This window comes from Gracilinanus agilis, chromosome 6 (assembly GCF_016433145.1).
Source record: "Gracilinanus agilis isolate LMUSP501 chromosome 6, AgileGrace, whole genome shotgun sequence".
Taxonomy (NCBI): domain Eukaryota; kingdom Metazoa; phylum Chordata; class Mammalia; order Didelphimorphia; family Didelphidae; genus Gracilinanus; species Gracilinanus agilis.
The window spans coordinates 126,147,253-126,173,288 of NC_058135.1; the positions used below are offsets into that span (position 1 = coordinate 126,147,253).

Genomic DNA, 26,036 nt, shown 5'->3' on the forward strand with positions numbered 1-26,036 from the left:
GAAGAAACTAAGGACCAGAGAGATCAAGTGATATCCAGGGAATAGATTTGCAATTCTATCTCACATCCTCTTAACTTCAAATACAGTACTTTTACCTCTAATGCTTCTGGCTTATGTGCCTAGGTCCAATAGGACCTACTAATAAAACCTGAAACATGGTTTCTGCCCTCAAGAAATTTTCTATTTATTTGGGGAAGACAAGGTTGCATTTGTGAAACAATGGGAGAATGATGCAAGAGGGAAAAAAAAGAAAAAACAAAAATCCCTGTCTTGGTTTGTGTGGTACCAAAAATGAGCACTACCAGATTTCAGAGAAGCAAAAGACTACATAACAATCTCAGAAAATTTCGTAGAGAAGGTGAAAAAGAGCTTGGTTTTGAATGATAAATGGGCACATGTTGGAAACCTGAAGAGAAGGAAGAAAGTAGCACAGGTGATTGTCAGCATGTCATTTTATCTATAAGGAAGTCACCTGTTGATTGGTGAAACAAGGTTCTCTGTTCTCAAAGAAACCTAGTTCTCTTCCCGACTATATCTGTGGCCGTGGACAAGTCACTTAAATTCTTCAGACCTTGATTTTCCTTTCTGTAAAATAAAAATACCTAGATATTTAGTAGACACAATAGAATATGAGTTTCTTGATGACAGTCTTTGTTTCACTATCACCCAGGCCAGATACTGGCATGTGGTAAGCTCCTAATAATGCTTGTCAAATGAAGGTGATGAAAAAAGAGACAAGAATCAAACTGAAGATCAAGGAGTACAGGGGTACAGAGGATTTAGAATCAAGGGGCTCATGGAAATGCGCATCGGCCATAGGTGGGGGGAGTGCGGGGGGGGGGGTGAAGGGGATAAGAGGAGTATGNTAGTCACATACACGTATATATAATGTATATATAATATCTTCCATACATATATCTATTTCTATTCCACATGCAGATATAGATATGAAGACATATATTCAGATATATTATATGTAGGTACAAATAGACACATGTATTCTATTGGATATCTTATACACACACATTCAACACATAGATATAAAACATTCCATTTTTAATAGCTCCAGGTGTTAGGGAGGTTTTCTTTACCTCAAGCCAAAATGCCCTCTTTCCAACTTGCTTTCATTCTCTCTGTGCCAAATATAACATAGATAGAGGAATATGTAAAGAGAGAAAAAGAGAGAGAGAGAGAGAGACAGAGAGAAAGAAATGGATAGATAAGGTAGATAGTGTTATATTCACAGGTCGATAGATAATTAGATAGATAGATAGATAGATAGATAGATAGATAGATAGATAGATAGATAGATAATTTAAACTTTAGTGTTAAAAACTGGACTGGCTCAGGCTTGTGCTTGTTGACTCCTATATGAAATACCCACAGTTTGGAGGAAATTGGAAAGGCTCAAGAGTCAGGGTTTCTAAATAATGAGCCCCAAATGACAGGTAGGCCTTAATCAACAAAAAATCACAGGCACAGTGCAAAATGTGGAGGAAAGTTTTTGTTTTATTTTCTTTGGTCAGAGAGAGGTAATTCATTGAATTAAGGATATGATCCTATAGTAGCTTTCATTCTTTTAAGAATACGTAAGAAATTTTAAGTCTTTTACATACAAAAACACATATGTTCTAAAAATTGAGCTAAACACCTTTTTCTTCTTTCTTTCATTATTGTGGTTTGTCATTGATTTTCCAGTTGAAGTCCACAAGACCTGATATACATCTGACCTAACCTTAAAATGTAAGTTGGGCTTTCCAAGCTCTTTATTTATTCTCATTTTAAAAAAATATATGTTTTTAATGTAATCAATAGATATTTATTGATGGGCTTGTATACTCATCATGAAGCACTCAAGTAATTCAAATTTTTAAAAAGGATATAACCCTTTCAGGGGGCTGCCTTTTTAATATTCCATAATTCTGACACAGTGAAACTTTTTGACTTTTTAAAAATAAAAACAAATTTAAAAACAAAAATAGAGCAGCTAGGTGGCCCAATGAATTGAGAGCCAGGCCTAGAGAAGGTAGGTCTTATTCAAATCTGGTCTCAGATACTTTCTAAGTGTGTGACCCTGGGCAAGTTACTTAACCCCTATTGCCCAGATCTTCTGTCTTGGAAACCAATACATGGAATTGATTTGAAGACAGAAGGCAAGGATTAAAAAAAGAACAAACAGCTAAACACTAAATATATTTCATTTACTCTTAGTTAAAGTAGTATTGCAATTACATCTTTCTTTTCAGATGTTCATGGTAACTTGTGATATCAGTATGAAAACTTCCATCTCTTCTAAGTGAATTTGTATTGGAGGAATAATTAAGTTGTATGTTGCAGACACATTTAGATTTCTTTTCATCCCACTTTATCATTTTTGAGTCATTTTCAGTTGTGTTGTACACAACTCCCATTTGGAGTTTTCTTGGCATAGATACTGGAGTGAATTGGCATTTCCTTCTCCAGCTCATTTTACAGATGAAGAAACTATGGCAAACAGGGTCAAATAACTTTCCTAGGGTTCCTCAGCTAGTAAGTATCTGAGGCCAGATTTGAGCTCAGGAAGATGTTTTCGTAACTCCAAGCCTGGCCCTCAGTCCACTGTGCTAACTAGCCACCCAATAGCAGCTGAACAATTCACTTATCATTTAACTCACCTTTATTGAATGCCTAAGATATACAAGGAGTCTATGCAATATTTAACCCCTTAAAATAACATCCCTAGAGCTTTTAAAGAGTTAGTGTTAAATAATAGTTCCCATCTGATGTCTCTGAAGAGAGAAAGTCATAGTTCCTCAAGCTTCCACTAAAGTGCTAGAACCTTCCCTCTTGACCCCAGTCATATCCGTCTATCCATGGCTCAGGATGAGGGTGAGCCTGGGGATTGTAGAATGAAGGGGTCCCCTTTGAAGAATTTTCTGAGGGTGTGGGGGTGGGAAAATTTTACATTTACAGCCCAGGAAGCATTCTGTCTTACCCAGCAATCTTGAACCTTTCATCCTGTACTTTCACATTCTTATTTGTCTGGGCTAGGGAGAGTCAACTACCAGAGACAATAATACAAGAGCCAACCAGGAGATCAAAGGCCCACCAACAGCAGAAAGATTTCAGGAAGCTTTTTGATGTTTGATTCAGCCCCTCTCCCCCACCACCTTAATGCCATATGTGGCACCTCCTATAAACTAGCACCCTGGGTCCCTGCCCTCTCTCTGCTTTCTTCTCAGAAAGTTCCTGGCACTTCTCAAAGACACAGAGCCTAAACTTCTGGTGTAACACTTCTTCTGATACGGTGCATAACTGGCAACTGGAATGGATCCTCCTCAAATGCTTTCTTTCTGTCTTCTAGGAGAAGTCAATCCCCTTCTCTTTTTCAGGAGTGGCAATAGTAATCCATGGCTGCAGGATAGGTAGCCAGAAGCCTATGTCATATCCACAGAATCCCACAGGACTCCAATCTTGGATATTACCTTTACCTCTCAATTATCTGGAGGACATGGGAGCACATTCTGGACAAGAATGAGCCTGGGGAGAGTGACTCAGTTTGATGCAAAAAGGAGGCTTTCCAAACTCCATCAATGTGATGTCTAAATTCAAGCCATAGTGGTGAAAACCTTGTTCCGGGCTAGATAGACTACAGTGGCAGTCATTCCCATTAGAATGCTCAGAATGAGTGTTAGCTTCTCTTTCATTCTGGTCTTCTCTTCCCGAGTGTGTGTGTTTGTGTGTGTGTGTGTGTGTGTGTGTGTATGTATGTATGTATGTATGTATGTATAATAGGTCTTGGAGGTCATCTAGTTCAATTCAATTCAACTAATTCCCAAGAAAGGAGCCATCCCTTCTACAACTCTGACATAAATGTCTGTAAATCAGCTACACTATATGATTTATCCCTATGCCTGAATGAATGGGTAACCAAGCTTTGCTCAAATACCTCCAGTGAGGTTAAACCCACTACCTCCTAAGGCAACTCTTTGTACCTTTGAATAGCTCCAATTGTTGGGGAGGTTTTCCTTACCTCAAGCCAAAACTGGCCTCTTTTCAACTTTTATTTGCTCTCCTGCCAAGCAGATCAAGTCTATTCCCTCTTCTATATGATGGTCTTTCACATTCTTAAAAATAACTATCAGTCACCACCTCTTGTCTTTTTTTTTCTCAGACTAAATATCACTTCTTTGAGGGATTAGTTTATTCCCTAATCTCAAAGCTGTTCATTAATTTGTCTTTCTATGGATGCTTTCCAGCTAATGGATTTCCTTCTAAAATAGAGTACCCAAAATACTAACTCATGCAACATAGACTTGAATTGATTCTACTCTGCTTCCTCATCTTGGTACAGAGGTGACTCATTTCTTGACCACTGAATCTGCCAGCAAATGTGTGGTAACATTAAGCACAGGCCTGAAAATTGATTGTACTTGGGATGCATCTAAGGACCAACCATTCTAAATGCAGAGAGGTTATCAGAAGAATGTTGAACCCCAAGATGAGAATTGTTTTGGCCACAGCAGCCTGTGAATATGGGTTAAGGCATGGGAAGACTTGCAAAATCTGAGTCTGGGGAAGAGAGTAACAACATTCCAAAATAAAATCACAGGCAGCATCATAAATTAGAAAGAACATTGAATTTGGAGTCAAAAGACCTGGGTTTCAAACCCAAACTCTTCTACTTGTTATCTGTGTGATTTCAGACTTCCTTTTCTTATCTGTAAAATGAAGGGATAAGTCTAGATGATGTCTAAGACCCATTCCAGCTCTCAATCTATGATCCCATGATAGATCTTTAGAAGATTTGAGAAAGTATGATTCCTAAATATATGTATGATTACCAGAAAGTATCACCCATAAGTAGAAAAGTGACCATCAGATATGAAATGATCATTAAAATCCTTTAAATTAGTGATGGGCAAACTACGGGGGTGGGGGAGCAAATGGGAGGGGGGGCCTGAAATGTTCTATCCAGCTGCATGACATTATTCCTAATCTGACGAATACAATGAGTAGGATACAATGCAATGGAACTTGGAAAGAGTTGCCTTAGAAGCAGACTGACAGATGAGCATTTCCTTTCCTTTGGCCCCCCTCTTTAAAAAGTTTGCCCATCACTACTTTAAATCATTTCAACAAGATTTCTTTAAATAATATATTTAATTTATAGACACTTAATTTGGAACCTTTATGCCCACACATATTTTGTCTAATGTGAACCATACATATTTATATACTATATGATGATCTTATTTAATGGAAAAGGCATGTGTGGAATTTTAGGACAGGGAGGGAACAGGAACCCATAGGGGTGGGGGAGATAACATAAGAGTAGCTGTAGCTTCTGGGCTTGAATTTTTGCTACATAGATTTTACCTCTGGATTCGATATCTTTTTCCTTTTTTGCACTCAGTTAAAATATCCCAACTTTTTTTCACTTTAAAATTCAGTTTTTACCACCCCCCATTCAAAGTTTATGCCTTCAGGCTTGCCAGCAGGGCTTACAATACTTACATTAAACTAAATTTAAGAGTAAAGGTGCTCCCGCTGCTAATGTTCTCAGATCAGAGGAAAGCAAAATGAAGGAACTGGCAGCTGAAACTTTAATAGTAGGAAACGTTGACTGAGAACTTGAAAAAAAAATTTCCAGTTGATCTGGATGACAAAGAAGTCTTGTTCATCTCTATGTACTTTGAAATGACAAACTTGACTTTGTTGGCTAATTAATTTTTGGAGTAGATTTTTGTGGTCCCATATTTTTTAAAAAGTATATATTTTATATTCCACATATAGGTAGGCATTATTTTATGGTGTCACTGTTCGTGCTTCCTAGTCATGTGAGGATAGGATATGTAGACCAACTACTATGTCATGAAGTCACTGTGCAAACCAATTAGACCCTTTCAATATTTGGGGAAATTCCTGACCCTACTTTTGCCTCTTTGCCTTTAGGAAACTCACTCTTCAAATAACTAAATTCTACTTTGGCCACAACTTCTCGTCATCTACCCCATTAGTCTCTCTCATTCCCTTATTCACTCTGAATCTATCTTCCTTCTCATAATGACCTTCATTCACTCAATTGTCCTTGTAGTCCAGGCCTTAGGGACCCACATCTCAGAAAGATATTTTAAATCCATAAAATACAATATAAAGGATTACAAAGGAAACTAATTACATCGAAATATAGTGATCAGAAAGTTTGAAAAATTAATGGAAACTTGTCCTAAGGTCATATTGAAGAGTCTATATTTAAATCTTTGGTTTCTGAAGCACCATCTTCTTTGGTTTCTCCTTATGTATCTGACTTCTATCTCCTCCTTCTCTAAATATCTCAAGTTGGGTGTCCCCTTAGATTCTGTCCTTGATCTTCTCAGCATTACTTCCACAACTTCCACAAGTATCACATCTTGAAAATATGGCTCCCAATACCTGTATCTCCAAGCCAAAAGATAACCATGTAGAATCTATACACATTTTTTAACTTTCTCCATATTTACAACTTCAAAAATCACTTCTGCCCTCCTATTTTCAGGAGCCTCAGTTTCTTTACCATCACAATAGTTAGGAATATGTAGCATATGGTGTTTTATAAAGGTTTGCAAAATGCTTTACAGATAATCAACTCAATTGATCCTCACAGCAACCCTGGGATTTGGGTATGATTATGATCCCCATTTTACACATGAAGAAACTGAGGCAATCAGACATGTGTATTCAGGTCCTCTGATCCCATGTCTAGTACACTACTCTATATCATTGCCTCCATCTCAAACTCAACACATCAAATGAGCTTATTTTCCCCTAGTCTTCATAATATATATGTATATATATATATATTATTCTTCATATTATGCATATGCAAATAACTCATCCAGTGGCCACGAGCAAGCAATGGAAAGGAGAAATGAGGAGAGTAAGCAGTCCCAAATGCTCCCTAAATTGAATGCCTGAATGTCTGCTATATGTATGCTTTCATTACCAGTTTCTGTGGTGGGATGTGGGTCTCTAATGATATCTTAACTCTTTGAAATGCTTCATTTAAAAAAGTACTATTTCTGGTCTTTTCTTTTAGTTCACAATGACGACTTTGCCACCTGTGCAGTTAGAATACTCCAAGCTTGCCCTCTTAACAAGAAAGAGGGCAACATGCTCCCCAGCAGGCCTCACAAAGTAAGTGTCTCTAGTTCTGGTGGTAAAGACTGTTTTGTTTTGCTTTTTAATTTCTCTGATCCTTTCTCTTGCTACAATTCCAGTAGGCATTGAGGAAAGGTGGTCAGCATTACGAAGAAAATTCATAGAGTGAAGTTAATCCCAACTTTGTGCATCAATTCCATTGATTAGTCTGTCCTTTAATCTATCCATGTTATTTATTCCTATCCTGGGCACAGTCAAGGTAGAACCTGTTTGTTGGTCCCTTTCTCGTAGGGAAGAGGTCCAATATTTGCCACTCAGAATGGATTGGGTCTGAGTTAAGACCAGAAATAATGGTTCTGGTGACACTGATGACCAGCCACAGACTGCCTGAGTAGGAAAACTATCATGAGGACATTCAGAGAATATTAGAATTCCAAGGGATCTTTTCAGAGGTCTCTTGGGCAACATGTGCTTGAAATCTGAATCGCATCTGTAGCATCTCTCACCAGCAGTGGTCCAGGCTCTGCTCAAAGACCTTCAGTGACAGAAAACTCACTACTTCCAAAGAGAGCCAGTTCCCCTTTTGGATAATTCTAATTGTTTTCTTCATATTGTTTCAAAGTTATCTCCTTGTAATTTCTACCCATCACTCTAAATTCTCTCCTTTGGATATATACAGAAGTATTATACTTCCATATACAAAATGGTGTCCTCTTTTAAATATGCTCCAGGTTTTTTTTTAAGAAAGTATTACATTTTTTTAAAAATCATAGGTCTGAAACAAACGAACAAGAAAAACCCTAAAAATAAACATGTGAGATGACTCCCACAGATGAGAAAGTAGCATTTCAAGGCCTCTTAGTGATTATTTTATCATAGCATTATATATAATGTCATAAGTATTATGTATATAATAGGTATAATTATATAATATAATGGAATAATATATCTTCAACACATATATTGGTTGTAGGTTACATTACTAAAGCTTCAAAGTTTAAAACTGAAAAAATGAAAGACTTTATGTATATCCTATACTTGAATGCCATATTGGTTTAGACTCCAGGATCAGCATTTTTTCCCAACTTGAAGTTTTTCAGCCCCACCCCCACCTAATAAAGACTTGAATAAACCTATTACTCCAAAAATTTAACTTGGTTTGCTCAATGCTCTGCGCAACCAAGTGAACTCATCTGATGAGTGTTCATCCCTCTCCATTTCTCTTCTTCTAGTTACTATCTATCTTGTCATCTTTCTGCTTGCCACATCATTCTCTTTTCATTTTTTTCTCTCATTTAAATTTAGGGCTCAATTAATGAAAATTAAAAATGAGACAGATAAGTATCTGGAACAGAAGTGGAAAGGACTGACAAAAGACGAGGCAGCTGGGTAAGTGTATCTTTTCAAAAGTCCTTCCCATATAAAGCTGGTTTCTTTTGTCTTGATTCTCTGCTGAAATTTCCAGTTCTCGTATTCAGTATACCTTTTTCATTGGAATGTGGCATTTAAAAATTAAACATCAATTAAATAATGATGAATCATTTCTACTGATCTTACATGTATCAAAGTCCTTTAATTTCTTGGCTCTCATAATTCTCGTATTTACCAAGGTATTATGATATCACATTTGCAATATTTTAGTTAAGGTTTTGTCATTAATTGCCTCTTAACCTTCTTTTTAAGGTATTTTTACAGTCATGAAAAACTTGCATTAGGAGAGCTTATTAGATCCGTATTTTTTTTCCTGGTACTTTTATCTTAATGTCTGATAATACATCTCTTTACTTCCAAATACCGACTTGAAAGACTAGTAGGATGTGAGGATGTAGACTGATAATAGCTGGCATTTATGTAATTTTTAAAAAGGTTTACAGAGTCCTTTATGGATGTCATCTCATTTGATCTTCACAATAGTGTTGTGAGGCATTGTTATCCGCATTTGCTGGACGAAGAAACTAATGATTCTATATAGAGTAGATTTTAGTATGTTTGGACTTTTAAAATATGAAAATAGACACTTAATTTTTGGTATGCCTGATCTGTGTGTTTGATTAATTTTTTTAATCATTGTTATACTAATAGAAACTGACAAAGACCTAGAAGAGCATTTCAATAAGTATCATTGTTTTTTTTTTTTCCTGTAGCATAAATGATTTTCTTAGAGTCAGTTACGATATTGCTAAGTGTTAGCTCTAGATGATAGCTTTTTTTAGGATTCCAGAATCAGAGAATGGAACTGGAAAGAATGCTCTTCCCTATATAGAAAAAGAACCTGAGACTCAGAAAAACAAAAACATCACTCTTGTCATCTCTTTTATGTGGCTCATTTGATGAAATAGTCATTTTAAATTTTGGCAAAATCTGGGAAGTTCTGAAAGATTACATTGAAACTATATAACAGAAACAAGGAAAATATACCATTAGTAAAATCACATGTTCAGTTTGCTCATAGTATGATACAAAGAGGGCAATGCCTTAGTCATTTTCTTAATGCAACAAATACTTTGTACTAATTTCTGAGATTCCCAGGCACCAAGTCCATTGATCATCAGCATATCAAGAACATCTTTTTATAAAACATCCTTTCTGGTACTTTAATGGAATAAAATCAGTGGAGTTTAAACATTTTGAAAGAATTGATCCTAAATTAATTTAGGAAACTTCTTAATAGGTGAACTGTGCAATACTGGGTAGTCTTAAAACCAAAATGATCCCCTAAAGTGTAATTCATTGTTAGGTCTTTGATTAAAGCTGCTCATCTTAAAGTGCAATCAAGGGGATGGGTGGGGTGAGGTGGAGGGGAAGGAAAGAAGGACAGTGGCCTGAAAGGGAGCTTTAATAACAAGGTAAAAAGAAGAGGGAGGCAGATAGGTGGTATAGTGGATAAAGAGCCAGTCTTGGAATCAGATAATCTCCCCTGAGTTCAAATCTGGTGTCAGATTTACTAACTGGGCAAGTCATTTAACTGTTTGCTTCAGTTTCCCCATCTGTAAAATAAGTTGGAGAAGGAAAGGGCAAAACCACTCCATTATGTTTGCCAAGAAAATCCCAGATGGGGTCATGAGGAGTCAGACATGACTGAAAAATAACTGAAGAACAAAAAAAAAGGGTAGACTGTGATCCATCCAGTGGCCAATCACTTTCATGCTTGGTTTTAGATTCATAGAATACTAATATATGAGTTTTAATACATTGTGTAAATAAATTACTAATAAATTTGCATATATAAAATATGTATCGGTTTTTGCCAGCATATATCTATGTATGCTGGCTGAAAATAAATATTGAATATTTAACTGTGTCAATATGCATGTGACATACAGGAGGATTACAAATAGGATCTTCTTACATGATTTAAAATTTTTTCTTGACAAAATTTTAAATGAACTTTTATGAAGTCACTTTACAATTCAATACTTCAGTATGTCATGTACTAATGGGGATTTGGGATAAATGTCATTCTCCTAACTTGATGTCCTTGCTACTTTTCTAACAAGTGGTAGAGGAGATTCATGTTTAATACATTGTGATGCTGTAGCTATTTTTAAAGGAAAATATTATGTATCTCTGGTGCTGGAGTTCTTATTTAAAGGTAAAGAAAGCAGAATATCTTTTAACAGTTTATTTCGGATTTACTTAGTGTGTTTAGATTACTTATTAATCTGTAAAGGAAATCTACCCAAACCATAGAAAAATGGGATTTGTCTTCATGGATGTATGTTCATCGTTAGACCCAACAAAGTCTACATACCGTGATAACATGGGCATCCTCTTGGCCTTATTCCTCACCTTTGGCATCAGGGCTAAAGCCTTAATGTGATTTATTTCCATTGGGTCTGAAAGTTCAGTTTGAATTCATATGTAAGATGCCACTAGCATCTTATCTGAGAGCTGGTTTTAGAGTCAGAAGGAGGTGGGTTCAAATTCTGTCTCTAAAATCTTCCGTGTGACTGACAAGGGGTGAGGAATCATTTCCGAGTGCTCCCAGACAATATTCAGAGATGACCATTTTTTAGCATATCCCATTTAATATTGCTAGAAGGAGTTTCCTCACTGGGAGTCCCTTATACCGACAAAATGACAAGTATAAACCTTCAAAACCCCAAAATAAAAAACAAAACAAAACACTATAATTCCAGCAATAGGACATCAAATAACCAAGTACTTGAGGAAGAAATTGTTTTAGGGAAAGAGACAGAGACTGCAACTGAGAAATATTTAATTACCTTTCTCTCCATTATCATTCATTTCTTTCATCTGGGAGTAGGAAATAAAAGGCTTTTAGCTAAAATAAAAAGCAGAGCATCTTTGTTTAGGGAAACCTGAAGAATTAGAGAGTTGAGGATAAATCATTAAAACAAAGTTTTGGAAAGAAATTAAATAGGTGAATGAAAAAAAAAAAGATGTTCCCATTAGTTTCTGAAGTTGGGAGTTAGGGGAGGAAAAAAAAGAAACATTTATATAAATATATAATATATATTATATTATGCTATGCTATAATATAATATATAAACTGTTATAGATAAAATTGATATAAAGGGTATATTTAAAAATATTAAGGTTTTATTGTAATCCATATTGATAATTAAGAAAACCACATGCCTGCTAAGATCTAATTTGAATGGCCCACCATACCTTCCCCTTGGCTGCTTCCTAGGAAAGAGAGTGCCTGTCCCAGTCAGGTCCCGAGTCTTATACCTCTCTCTACGTAATCACACTTCCTGCCCACCTGTATTACGCAAAAGAAATTATGGGAAATGTAGTTTTTAAAGAGTCCTAAATGTCCAAGGGAAATTTAGACCAGGGATCTCAAAATCAGTTCAAAGAACCCCAAATTTCCAATATCACAAAACCTATGTGCCAGGCACTGTGATGAATACCTTACAAATATTGTCTCATTTGATCCTCACAACAACCCCAGGAGGTAAGGGCTCTTATTATCCCCATTTTACAGTTAAGGAAATTGGGTCAAACAGAGCTTTAAGTGATTGGCTCATGAATCAGGATTTGAATTCATTTCTTCCTGACTCCAGGTCTAGCACTCTATCCACTGAGCCATCTAGCTGCCTCTAAAAGAGACAAAAGAGTAAGAATTTATGTATCTGTTTCATGATGATGATCATGGCATAGTGAATGGAGAGTTGGCCTCAGAATCAGAGAGACCTTCTGATAGATATACTGGTTGCATGGCCCTGGGCAAGTCACTTAACCTCCTACTATTTTTGGCAGTTCACTAAGATGAGAAGTTATAGAGAAAATGAAAACCTGCATTGACAATAGGAGCCCCATTATCCTAGTAATTCTTATACCAGTGAGATCACAAGTCCAGTTTCTATCATTTTATTCAATAAATATTCATCAAATGGCTCATAGGGAGGTTGAGTAGCACAATGGGCAGCTAGGCAGAGCAATGGATAGAGTGTTGAATCCGGGATCAGAAAGACTCATTTTTATAAGTACAAATCCAGCCTCAGACACGGGCAAGTCACTTAACCCTGTTTACCTCAAGTTTCCTTATTTGTAAAGTGAGCTGGAGAAGGAAATGGCAAGCCAATCCACTCTCTTTGCCAAAAAACAAAACAAAACAAGAAAAACCAAATGGGGACATGAAGAGTAGGGCACGATTAAAACAACTGAACAACAATTATTCTTAAATAGATTTTTGCTACATGAGCTAAATCTTTTTCTCTCTAAAGGGAATTCACATTTTGGCCTTCTAATGATAATTAATGAGAAAGATGCAATATACTAAAATCCAAAAAAAAAAAAAACTCTTCAAAAGAATGTGTCATCCTTCTTCCTCTCATTAGAAAGGTAGGGATTGTGGATGGGAAATTTTGCAAAAAAACTGTCAGACATGATTACTGTGTTGGTGGATTTCACTGAGACGAATGGCTTTTTCACTTGTTATGAGGAAGAATATGATCTCAGAGACTGTTCTAAAGAGAAGTGCCATGTAAAAACAAAATGAAAGAATAAAATTGTCAGAAAATAAACAAATTAAAGATATAAAATAAGTGTTTGAATTAAAAATTAAAATTAAATTACATATGAACAAATGCCAATTAAATGCAATTAAACATTAAAACTATAGAGGCATAGGTAGAGGACAGACTTCTGATATGATACATGATTTTCATAACTAAAAGTGGCAACATTTTATAGTTTTGCCTTTGTTAATTTGAATAGGAACTACCTGGCCATGAATAAATCTGTGGCAAGGGCAGCTAGGTATCTCAGTGAATAAAGCCAGGCTTGAAGTTGGGAGGAATTAGGTTCAAACCTGGCATGAGGCACTTCCTAATTATGTGACTCTGGGCAAGTCATTTAACCCCATTTGCCTTGCCCTTGCTACCCTTTTAGTCTTAGAATTGATGCTAAGCCAGAAGATAAGGATTTTTTTTTTAAAAAATAGATTACAGTCAAGCTGTGTCTGAGAGCTATAACTAGCATGAAAAGACCCAGGATTTGCCCCAAGGAGTCTATATCTAAAATGAGGGACTCTTCCTTTCCATTCCTATGGTCCTCTGCCTTTCTCAGCAGCTATTTCCATCCTGCCACTCTTAGGATCCCATTAATGTGGTTTCCTTCCTCCAGAATCTCTCTTCCATCTCAATTTCTGTGGGGACTCAGGCCAAGCTTTCTCAACAAAGGGCCACCCTCTCTCATACTCTCAGTCAAACTGTCATCACTCAACCCAACCCCACAACTGTGTTTGCCCCAAATCTTAGGCTATTTCTGGGCAAAATGTTACATTCAGTAATAATAGGGAAAATACAGAATTTACTTACATTTTAAAGAATCAGCAATACATATAACCTGCCAAGAAGATATGTTTATATATAGCAGTGGTTCCCAAACTTTTTTGGCCTACCACCCCCTTTCCAGAAAAAAATATTACTTAGCCCCCGGAAATTAATTTTTTAAAAAGTTTAATAGCAATTAATAGGAAAGATAAATGCACCTGTGGCCATCACCGCTTTCCCTGGATCGCTGCAGCACCCACCAGGGGGTGGTAGTGCCCACTTTGGGAATCACTGATATAAGCCTTTCTGCTTAATTAACGTTTATTAATGCTATACGACCTTTTCAGACATTTGAACTATGAGTTGTTTTGAATTCTAAAAAGTTTTAGTAAATTACTTAAACTCAATTGATAAATATTCAAAATAAGTCATATTTTCCACCCATGAATAACCAATAGCAAGTTGTTTACCTTCTCAGGGAGAGAGGAAGGGAGAGAAATGGGAACTCAAAATGCTAGAAAATGAATGCCAAAGTGGGAACAAATAAAACATTAATAAAGAAAAAAGCCATACTTAAAGAAAAATGCCTTATGGGTACATACATCTGAAAGAGGAGATTTGTTCTCTTTAAGGTTTGGATTTTTCAAATTGTTGTCTGTATATAAGAAACTGAGCTTAAAATGTAACCTGTTAATTTGGATCATTTTCCATATCTTCTTTAGACATTTTAGGGTTTCTTAGTAATCTACCTCCACCCCTTGCTGACTTAGACCTTCTTTGATTTTTTCACTAGGATTTGACCACTATCCTATTTCCCAAAAGGATTGAAAAACACCCATCCTTAAAAGACTAGTGATATAAAACTCATCTCCAACCTGCCCCCACTCCCAAGTGCCACAGCCCTGCTCTCCTTTCTATGTTGGAAATTGGAGACTCTGTGATAGCCTGGGTCACCTTGATATACTGTTCAGCATGACATCGACTTGTGTTATGTGTAATGCTCTCGCCTCCCCCAAGCCACTTCTAACCTTTTTTCATTCTTTGGCCTATTTCCCGATTTGAGTCTTTTGGATACACATGATTAGATGGATCTGATCTCCACTTTAGGACCGTTTCTTATGCTCCTTTAAAGCCACCCAAAACATGTTGCTTTGTATGTTACATAGAGATTTCTTACAATCAGAAAATGAGGAAAATGTTAGTTTCTACAATAAGGAGTAGAGAAATCTTCCTAAATGTTTTCTTTCCTTCAAAAATACATTTATCCTAATCCATTCTCCACATGGCTGCCAAAGAGATTTTTCCTTAGTATGTCCGTCATCTTACATTCTATTCCCTTCGATGATATTCTAATGTTCCATCCATCCCATCCCAGTTGCTGTTCTTTACACATGATACTGTATCTCCCCATCCCTTTACCTTTTTCATCAGCAGTCACCGTGTCTGGGATGCTCTCCCTCCTCACCCCCTTCTTCATCCCTGGCTTCCTTCAAGACTCAGCTCAAGTGATATCTTTTGCTAGAGATACTTTTCTAATCCTCCTGGAGGGGACTTGGGTACCACTGTCTTAACTCATCTGCAAAATGGGGATACTAATAATCTCTCCTTCCCAAGGTATTTTGTGACGATGAAATGAGATACTGTTAGAGCCTTCTCTTCCAAGGCTAACTTTCATCTACTCCATATATCTTGATTTTATACACACACACACACACACACACACACACATATATGTATATATGTACATGCTGACTCCTCCCTTAAAAAATGAGAGCCTTCAATGGCAACAGGCATATTTTTCTTTGTATCCCCAGAACTTTACAGTACCTGGCTCATAGTAAGAAATTGTCTGAAAAAAATGGGCTTTACCTCCTGACCTGAAAAACCCAGGTCTGATCAATTTTGAATTCTGCATTTATTAATTTGCAAAGGCAATATTGAGACAATGTGGTAAAGTGGGTGGAATCCAGCACCTAGATATCAAGTTTTGATCCTATTCTAGCCACTTGTGAGCTATATGAATGCAGAAAAAGCCTTTGAATACATCAGAACCTCAGTTTCATCATCCATAAAATAGGTATAATAATATTTGCCATTTCTCTCACAAGGAAGTTGTCAGAATCAACTCAAATAATGTCTGCAAAGCATTTTCTAAACCTCGAAGCATTCTATAAATATCAGGCAATGTTATGATATGAAAGTTAGGCTGTGTAATAGCCTGAGTCCTGGAGGCATCACCCCGGGTCCTGTCCTCATCTTGTAGCCTGTCATGTGTGTCTTCCTGTAAGTCTTCTCTGAGGGGAATGATAGCCTGTGCTGGAGGAAGACCTACTTCAACCTAACTTAATCAGCACATGATAAGCATATGGCCTGTCGAACAATTATGCTTTGTTCTCACTGTTCAATGATTCACCTTTTCAGGAAGGTATCTCTCCTTTACTCCATTTCGTGGATGTAATTTTTTGTTGCTAATATGTTTCAGCCTATTCGTGCTTGCCCTGTAGACCCTCTGTAGAGTCATTTTCTTGACGCACAACTTAAATCCCTTGGAGAATATGGTATCCCCTAACTTTTAACCATGAGGCCTGAACAGCAAAAGAATACTTTTGCTAAAAAGATGAACCTTTGGCTCAAAGAGAAAAGTTGGGTCTTTCAAGGGATTATGAAGTTTTCCCAAAATTATCCAGGTTTCTCTCTTCCAGTTGAGAATATAATTCTTTTTATGTATACATGTTCATAAAACCATGTTACTCCACTACTCAAAAAACATAAAGTATCATAGATCACAGATTTAGGATTGGAAAAGACCTTTGAGGACATCCAAACCAACAGTTTCATTTAATATAATGATGATGATGATATTAATAACTAATATTTATGTAATGTTTTAATGTTTACAAAAGGCATTACAAATATTATCTCATTTAATCTTCACAATTACCATTGGAGACACATATTATTGTTATTTTTATGATTGTCCCCATTTTACAGATGAGGAAATTGAGGCAGATTGAGGTTAAATGACACACAGGTAGTAAGTATTTGACTTCAGATCTGAATTCAGTTCTTCTTGATCCCAGGCCACGTATTGTATCTTATAAGCCACTTAGCTGCCTGAGAAATTAAATGACTCGTGTCCAAGGTCACACAAGTAGTATATGACCTTGATCAAAGCCAGCATTTGAACCATGTCTTCTAACTCCAAAACGAGCATTTTTTTTGTTACGTCATACTGCTTCCCAAATATAAATTCCTAATTTCCTGGCATTCAAGAACCTTCACAATCAGGTTCTAACTTAACCCTGTTTAGGCTTCATTCATACTACCATTTATATATTCTTTCAGCCAAACTGGTTTCCATTCCTTCTCGTATATTCATCACACCCTCTCCTAATTCTCTGCCTTGCTAGTGCTCTCTCCCCCATGCCTGGAATGGTCTCCAGCTCCCCACATCCCCATTTCCCTAGGGGAAGCATTTTGCTTCTTTCAAAGCTCAGATAAAATTTGCCTGAAGTGCCTTCCCTAACCCACCTAAGTGAGAATATTTCTCCTGGTGACTTGCCTGGAGTCTCCATTGTGCTTATCTTACTCTCAACACTGTCATACTTATTTATTTACATATCAGTCCCTGCTTCCCTATTAGATGGCAGAATTCTTGGGATCAAAGGTTTGGCATATCTATTGTTATATCCTCAGAATCTAGTATAGTATATTCCACAAAATAAACACTTTTTTTTAAATTAAAAGTATTTACTAGATACCTGATGAATTAAATGAATAAATATTTCCTGAGTGAAATAATATTATAATATTTTATTATGTATAATAATATCACATATAATTATTATTTAAACATATGATATCCAATTAAATCCTAACCCCAACTTAGTTTTCAAAACTATTTTCTAGTGATATTTCAATAGATCTTTTTGGGCAAAAGTTTGAAATTATAAAGAGGCATTGTTTATAGCAAATTTCTAAGACCAACATTTCTAATAGAAAGTAAGCTCTCTGAGGGCTTCTTTTCTCTGTGTATCCTTACTGCCTAGCACAGTGTCTGGTACCTGTGGGTGCTTTAATAGGGGCTTTTCAAGGGAGCAAGAAATTTCTGGGAAGTCATAAGTTGATTGAGGCTTCCTTTCCTTCCCTTTTCTTAAATCGGTATCATAATCTAATAGACCCTTGGAAAATAAAAGCATGTAGTGATACCTCATTTATTCAGTTTTCAGACTTCAAAGAAACTCAGCCATTCAGAAGAGGCACAAAGTCTGTTGTAAGAAAGCGGTAGAGGCCCTATGGTGAGAGTCCTCTTCTAGCTTTTCAGTAGCATTGACTTAGAATTCAGAAGAAAATTGAACTTAATCATCTAATGAACTTGGTCCCTTGTTTCCATTTTTTCCTAGACAGCCTTCAATTCTTCCTGCCTTTACACAGATAGTAGATTGAAACATGAAGCGAACAGAAGAAACTGGTAGAATTCACCATATTGAGGCATTGAGGGAAAGGGCAAAAGAATCAATGGTTAGTCAAGTTCTCCAGGAGGGTGAATTCAGGGAAAGGGTGAACTAAGCCCCATACACGTGGGAATTTCCTGTAGCCATTCCTTTATTACCGCAGAGAACAAAAGTAAATGACTCTTAGTCATAGAAAAGGGTTAAATTAAACCTATTGCACTGTTTCAAAAGACAGAGGAGTTTGTCCTACATGTCCTACATTTTAGGAAGATCTCTATATAAAATGTCACATATATTTATGTACACTTGTGTATGTACGTGTGCATTTTTTAAAGTTTTGGTGCTCAGTTCTGTAGAAAATTCAACTCTGAGGAGCAGCTAAAAGCTGTTAACTTGATTGTAAATTCTTCCCTAAAATTTACTTGTGATTAATTTGTGTATATATTTTTATTTACTTTTCTGTTTCCTCCGACAGAATGTAAGTTCTTGAAAGAAAAGATTTTCACTTTTGCCTTCATATGCCTTATACGTAGTATAGTGCCCAACACATAGCAGGTCATTAATAAAGCTTGCTGAATGGATTTTCAGAAGTACCTTTAAAGAACTGAGCTGCTCACCTGGGTAATTTTCCCTTTCCACTTTCCATTTCTCTTCCTCAGGTTTTAGAAACAAAGCCAGCTAATGCAATGATCGAGAGTCAGGATCCAAAAGGCAAACCCAGCATTGTGTTGAATTGAGTAAGATGAAACTCAGTAGGGAAAAATGTAAATCTTGCCTTTGGGAACAAAAAATCCATTTCAAAGGTATAAGGTGGAGAAGTCATGGTTAGACAGCATTCTGAAAAAGATACAGGAATCTTAGTGGACTACAGGCTCAATAAAAATCGGCATGATAACCAAAAAAAGCAAATGACAACTTGGGCTGCATTAAGAGGGACATAACTTCCAGGATTAGGGAAGTGATAATCCCACTGTACCCTCAGTAGACCTCTTCTAAAATATTGTGTTCACATGCCCAAAGGACAATAAAACTATGTATATCCTTTGACCCAGCAATACCACTACTGGGTATGTATCCCAAAGAGATCAGATATAAGGAGAAAGGTCGTACTTGTACAAAAATATTTTTAGCAGCTCTCTTTCTAGTGGCAAAAAACTGGAAACTGAGGAGCTGTCCATCACTTGTGGGGAATGGCTGAACAAGCTGTGGCATATGGTTGTAATAGAATACTATTTCACCGTAAGAAGTAATGAACAGAATTAGGTTCCGAAAACCTTGAAAAGACTCCTATAAATTGATGCAAAGTAAATTGAGCCAGCATTGATAGGTGGAGAATGTCCAGAAGAGGCAACAAGGATGAGGAAGGACCTTGAGTCTTTTCAGATGATGGTTAATTAAAAGAATGAGGCAGACCTGATTATCCTGTAGAAATAAAAGACTTAGAAAAGACACAATAACTGTTTTTAAATATTTGAAAGGTCTCTCACATAGAGGAGAAATTCAACTTATTCTGTTTGATCCCAGAGGACTGAACCATAATTTTAAATCTGTGAACCCATATATTGCAAGGAGTTTAATATGGATTTGAGGGCAGGAAAAACTTTCTAACAATTGTTGCTTAGTCATTTTCAGTCATGTCTGACTCATCATGACCTCATTTGAGGCAGAGGTATTGGAGGGGTTTGCCATTTCCTTCTCCAGCTCATTTCACAGATAAGGAACTGAAGTGAACGGGATTAAGTGACATATCTAGAGTCACCCAGCTAAGTACCTGAGACTGGATTTTAATTCATGAAGATGAATCTTTCTGATTCTAAGCCTAGTGTTCTATCTACTATACCACTTAGCTGCCTGCTAATCATTAGAGCTGTCCAAAAGTGGAATGGACTGCCCGTAGAGATGGCGGGTTCCCTCTACATAAAAATCTTCAAGCAGATTCTGGATGACACTTGTTGGGCATGTTATATGTGGAGGGCAGGGATTCCTTTTGTGTACTGGTAGGACCAGATGGCCTCTGAGATTCCTTCCAAGCCTCAAACTGTCATTCATTCTGTTATTGTTAGATTCTGTGATACTCCAGCCCTTCCATTTCCCCCCATAAGTTCTGAAGAGTCATAGGCAATTCCTGCAAATAACCTTGTCACAAACGCATGCCTCTTCCTGGGCTTCTTTGTTCTTCACTTTGATGGGTGCACAGTGAAGATTCTGATCTGCTATTGAGAGTGTTTACAAAGGACACTTACCTGCCTCTTGTGAAATATACTGTTTAGAGTCATCATCTCTTCTGAACATTTCAAGTCAAGTTCACTTTGGCGCCTTCTGTATTCTCAATGTGTTTGTTCTCCCAAACAACAAACAAAAAAACATCAGTAAGATTGTGATGTTGATCAGGGAAGACTCAGAAAATAGTTGTTCCTATTTTCATGCCTGAGAATCAAAACAGAAATCATTTCAGGAATTCCTCTTTTGTCTTAGCTTTTTCATCAGTTAGCCCTGGTAAAATGATGAACTAATTAGAAATGAGGATAATCTTTTCAAGTTTGCATGATACTTAATCTCATTTCTTTTATTTCAATTTATTAGATAGGTATAAATCCATACTACTTCTCAGGAGCTATGCTAGGCCCTGGGGATAGTTTGTATTTTATGTGTAAAGGCCAACTTCATTGATGCTCTCCTGTAATTCAACTGAGGGTATCTTTTGCCTTGCTTATAGGGGTCACAAGAATTGTGAGTCATTATTCCATGAAGGGAGGTATATACAAGGAAGGAATAAAATGTGTTATCATCATCATCATCATCGATGTTGGTCTGGAACTGTGATTTCATAGGTTTAGTGAAATGAGGTAGCTTCTCTCAGGGCAACTTACAGTCCTAAGAGGGCTCTATATTTAGGGCAGAGCATAATATACTCAATAGAACCCTTAACTTTGAGGATCTGGGTTTGAATCTTGCCTCAGATGCTTAATAGCTATTTAGCCTTAGGCAAGTCACTTGGCAGCCATATGCCTCAGTTTTCTCTTCTGTAAAACCGAAGGTGTTGGATTTGACTTCTAAAGTCACAACTCAGCTCTAACTCTTAGGAACATCCCATATCTCTGGGAGACCGGGAGATGCCAACTTCTACTTTAAGCCTTTCATGATCACACCGGTGTTCCTCTTACCAGCCCCCCAAATTACTCTCTATTTACTTAGTTTATGGCAGTTTCATTGTGCAGTTTAGAAATGCAGTCTAGAAAACTAATTAGTCAAAATAAAAAGCTATTAAATAATTTTTACTCCCCCTGCTCAGTGGCCATCCTCCAGGTGAACTCATCCTCAGATCATTCACTTCCCCTCTGGGACAACATCCTCAAAGTGTCTTAAGGCCTCCATCATCTTCCCCTAACTGAATTAAGAATTTAATTCTTTGTCTCTTGCTCTGGGAGGAAATTGTTAGCTACATCTGCTGTTGCTTTATCTTTTATTTGGGGTTTGGGGGAGTGGGCTTTAATGCACCTCACAAGTAGCTTAGTGGACAAAGAAACTGGATCTGGAGTCAGGAAGACTTGAGTTCAAATCCAACTTAAGACACTCACTAATTGTGTGACCCTGAGCAATTTACTTAACCTGTCTGGCTCAGTTTTCCTATTTGTAAAGTGTGAATAATAACATCTGCATCCTAGGATTATTGAAGAGCTCAAATGAAATCATATTTGTAAAGCATTTAGTATAGCACCTAGCACATAGTAGGCACTTAATAAATGTTGGTTTCCGTCCTTCCTTAGGTTTCTGTATAATGTTGGTGTGTGTGTGTTGAGGGCAGGGGCTGTCTTTTTAGCTTTAGCTGTTAGTCACCACCTCCTCTGGTCAATGCCACAATGCAAGAATCCCAAAGCTCAGTGTCAAGTGTTCACACTAAGGATGATTTGGACCAGTGCAAGCAGCAATTTTGCTTTATACAATTTCTCACATTAAATAAATAAATAAACAAACAAACAAACATATAAACACAAAAATAAACAAACAAACAAATAAATAAATAAATGAACGAAGGAACGAATGAATGAATGAATGAATGAATGAATGAGTGAGTGAGTGAGTGAGTGAGCGGATAAATAAATAAATAAATGAGCAAATAGATAAATGAATGAATGAATGAATGGATGGATGGATGGATGGATGGATGAATAAATGGTTCAGGTGTATTAAAAACTTGAAAACTGCTTACTCTGAATAGACAAATAAATAATTGAAGTACATGTGCACTGGCCTCTTATGACAGGACCAATATCTGGAGCGGGTATCAAGTGTAACAAAGCTGTTTGGGATGGAGGTAGGTGGGAATCCAATTAGCTTGTGTCTTTTCCTTGACACAGATTTCTGGTCTTCTAAGGACATGAAAAGTCCCACCTATATGGTCAGCACCAATTTTCTGGACTCCTTAAGTGATTTACTCTCTACCCTGACAAGTAGGCATATGTCTACTGTGTAATTTTCTCTGTAACCTTCCAAACTGCCTCCTGTGCTAGAATGTAACTCTGCATCCTTGATGGAGTCCCTTTTTTCTTTTCTTTATTTTTTCTTTAAGTATTTTTCCATGGTTACATAATTCATGTTCTTTCCATTCCTTTTTCCCTTTTCCCCTCCCAGAGCCAACAAGCAATTCCATGGGGTTATATGTATATTATCTGGAGTGCCAATCCTGCTGGACTAGTTCAGGATACAGGATCTAGTTTTGCTTGCTCTCTGAATAGAAGCAGGATTTCTTCTGAGTGTGTTCTCTCTGCCTTCATAACTAGCATTTAGTCACTTTTCTACCAGCATTATTTTCTTAGCAAGTTGTTATTGTTAGACTTTGATAAATAGCAATTGATGAATCAATCACTAAGTTTTTATAAAGCATCATCTTGGTGCCAGTCAGTGTGCTGAGAGCTAATGATATTATTTACTTTGGGGGCAGCTATAGGTGGCTTAGTGGAGAGAGAGAGAAAAAGAGAGAGAGAGAGAGAGAGAGAGAGAGAGAGAGAGAGAGAGAGAGAGAGAGAGAGAGAGAGAGAGAGAGAGTCCTGGAGACAGGAAGTCCTGAGTTCAGATTTTACCTCTGACACTTCCTAACTGTGTGATCCTGGGCAAGTCACTTAATTACAATTGCCTAGCCTTGGCCATTCTTCTGTCTTAGAACCAATACTTAGAAGGTAAGAAGTTTTAAATTTTTTTTAATAACAGCTAAGAGTTCAAATATAATGAATGAAATGATCTCTACTTGCTAGGATTTGACATAGCCCTACTTACAAGGACTTGGCATTCTAATAAGAGAGGCAAAAAGAACGTGTGTGTGTGTGTGTGTGTGTGTGTGTGTGTGTGTGTGTGTGTGTATCAGTAGGAGGAGAAGCAATACAAAGAAGGTCAAAGCAGTTAAATACAAAAAAAAATTGAGGAAGATGATGCTGACTGTTGGGGAATCCAGAAAGGCTTCACGTTGGAAGAGGTTCATGAGCTATGTTTTGAAGAAATATTAGAATTCTTTGACGCAAAAGTGAGGCCAGAGCATATTCTAGCCCTAGATGATGGTCAGTGCAAAGTCACGAGAAAAGAGATTCTTTGTTGTGTGTGAAGAATAGAAAAAGTCACCTTATCTGGATTCAAAGTGCAAAAGAAGTAATGTCCAGTGAAGCTGGAGAGATGAGAGGGACTGGGTCAAGGTTGTGAAAGGCATTTAAAAGCTAAACAAAGGACATTATATTTGATTCTAAAGACAATGGGGAGCCAATGTAGTTGCTTGCAAAGGGGAGAGACATGGTTAGATTTGTGCTTAAAAAAAGGTATGGATAATGTGAGGAGATGCCCATCTCCTTCAGTGAGGAGAGACTTGAGGCAGAGAGACCAATAATGAGAAAATCCCAGAGAACTTATGTGAGAGGTAACAAAGGTCTGAACCCATGTGGTTGATACATAAGAACAGAAGATTTAGAGGTGGGAGATGTTGAGGAGATAAAAATGGCAAGATTTGACAACTGTCAAATATGTATGGTAAGGGGCCCTGAGTAGTTGAAGACAAACACTAAGGTTATGAATCTTGGAAACTAAAAAAAATGGTAATACTTTTGATATTATTATTATTTTATAATTATACATACAAAATTGTAATTATAATCATGTGTTTGTAATTGTAATTCTAATCATGTAAATATAAATATAATTATATTATTTTATAATAATTTATTACTTGTTTTTCAAATAACAAGTATTAATTATTGTTATTAATCTATCTGTTCCACTATATGCCCATTGAGCACCCTGAAAACAAACCCCCACCAATACCTACCTATCCAGTCTGGTACTCCCACACTTGCTATTTCCAAAAATATATAGATTTATTGTACATTTTAAGTTCATCACATCTCTATCTGGAGTGTGTCATATTCTATCATCATCCTTTTGGACTGCATGATCACATTTCTAATATTTTCCCAATTGTTTTTCCTCTATAATGTTATCAGGCTAAGGAAGATATTGTCTTTCAGATCTTTGAAACAGGGAAGAGTTAATAGCTAAGCAAGGTTTAGAAAGGATCACGAAAGATTAAATAGAAAATGTGGATAAAATAAAATTAAGCAGCTTTTGCAAGGACAAATTTAATTGAGTAAAAAATTAGAAGGAAAACAGGTAACCAGGGACAAATTTTTGCAGAGTGTTTGACAGAGGTCTTTGTGAGAAACTGATTCAAATTCACAAGTATTAAAAGCCATTCTCCTATATGTAAACAGCAAAAGATATGAACGGCAGCTTTCCAAGGAAGGAATTCATGCTATTAGCAATCGTGAAAAAAATTCAAATAAAATAATTCATAGGAAAGGTGACATTGCACCTCACCCATCAGATTGGCAAACATTCAGTGATCTATAGTTATATTTATATAATCCCTGAGTGAATCTTTAAAGATACACTCCCAAGTTTCTTTTAAGTTTTATGGTTATTCTTGAATGAACTTTCTCTTTTCTAGTTTTTCTTGCTGAATTTGTTTATGTGTAAGAATGCTAATGATTCATATGGATGTATATTGTGTCCTGCAACTTTGTTGAAGTTACTAATTATTTTGCTTAATTTTAGCTAATTCTCTAGGTTTCTCCAAGTATCATGTTATTCACAAAAAGTAATAGTTTTGTTTCATCTTTGCCCATTCATAATCCCTCAATTTCTTTTTCCTGTCTTTTTGTCATAACTAACATTTCTAGTACTGTGTTAAACAGTAATGCTGATAATGGGCATCTTTTCTTACCCTGATCTTATAGGAAAGACTTCCAACTTTTCTCCTTTAGATATAATGTTTGCTCTTAGAATTATAAGAATATCATTTGCTCTATTAATAAATTTAAATTTATTCCTATGATCTAGAATTTTTAAAGGAATGACTTCAATTTTGTCAAAAGCTTCTTCAGCATCTAATAATGTAATCATATTGTTTTATTATTTATAATTTTAACATGATTTATTATGTTTGTAGTCTTTATGTCAAACCAGCTCTGCATTCATGGTATAAACCCACTCTGATCATAGTGTACAATCTTTCGAATATGTGTTGCAGATGACTTGCTAATATTTTATTTGAATTTTAGTATCAATGTTCATTAGAGATTTTGGTCTGTAATTTTCTTTCTCTGCTTTCCCTCCCTGGCTTAAGTATCAAGACTATATATTGGGGGCAGCTATATGGCTCTAAAGACAAGAGGTCCTG

General features: G+C 36.5%; 1 protein-coding gene across 1 annotated transcript in view; it reads left to right on the forward strand.

The window, feature by feature from the left end:
* The first annotated feature begins 7,063 nt into the window (after positions 1-7,063).
* Positions 7,064-26,036, forward strand: part of TTC29 (tetratricopeptide repeat domain 29) — a 149,412-nt gene continuing 130,439 nt past the window's right edge. The window contains exons 1-2 of the mRNA XM_044681697.1: positions 7,064-7,155; positions 8,425-8,508. Of these exons, the coding sequence (XP_044537632.1) occupies positions 7,064-7,155; positions 8,425-8,508 (176 nt within the window). The remainder of the gene's footprint in view (positions 7,156-8,424; positions 8,509-26,036) is intronic.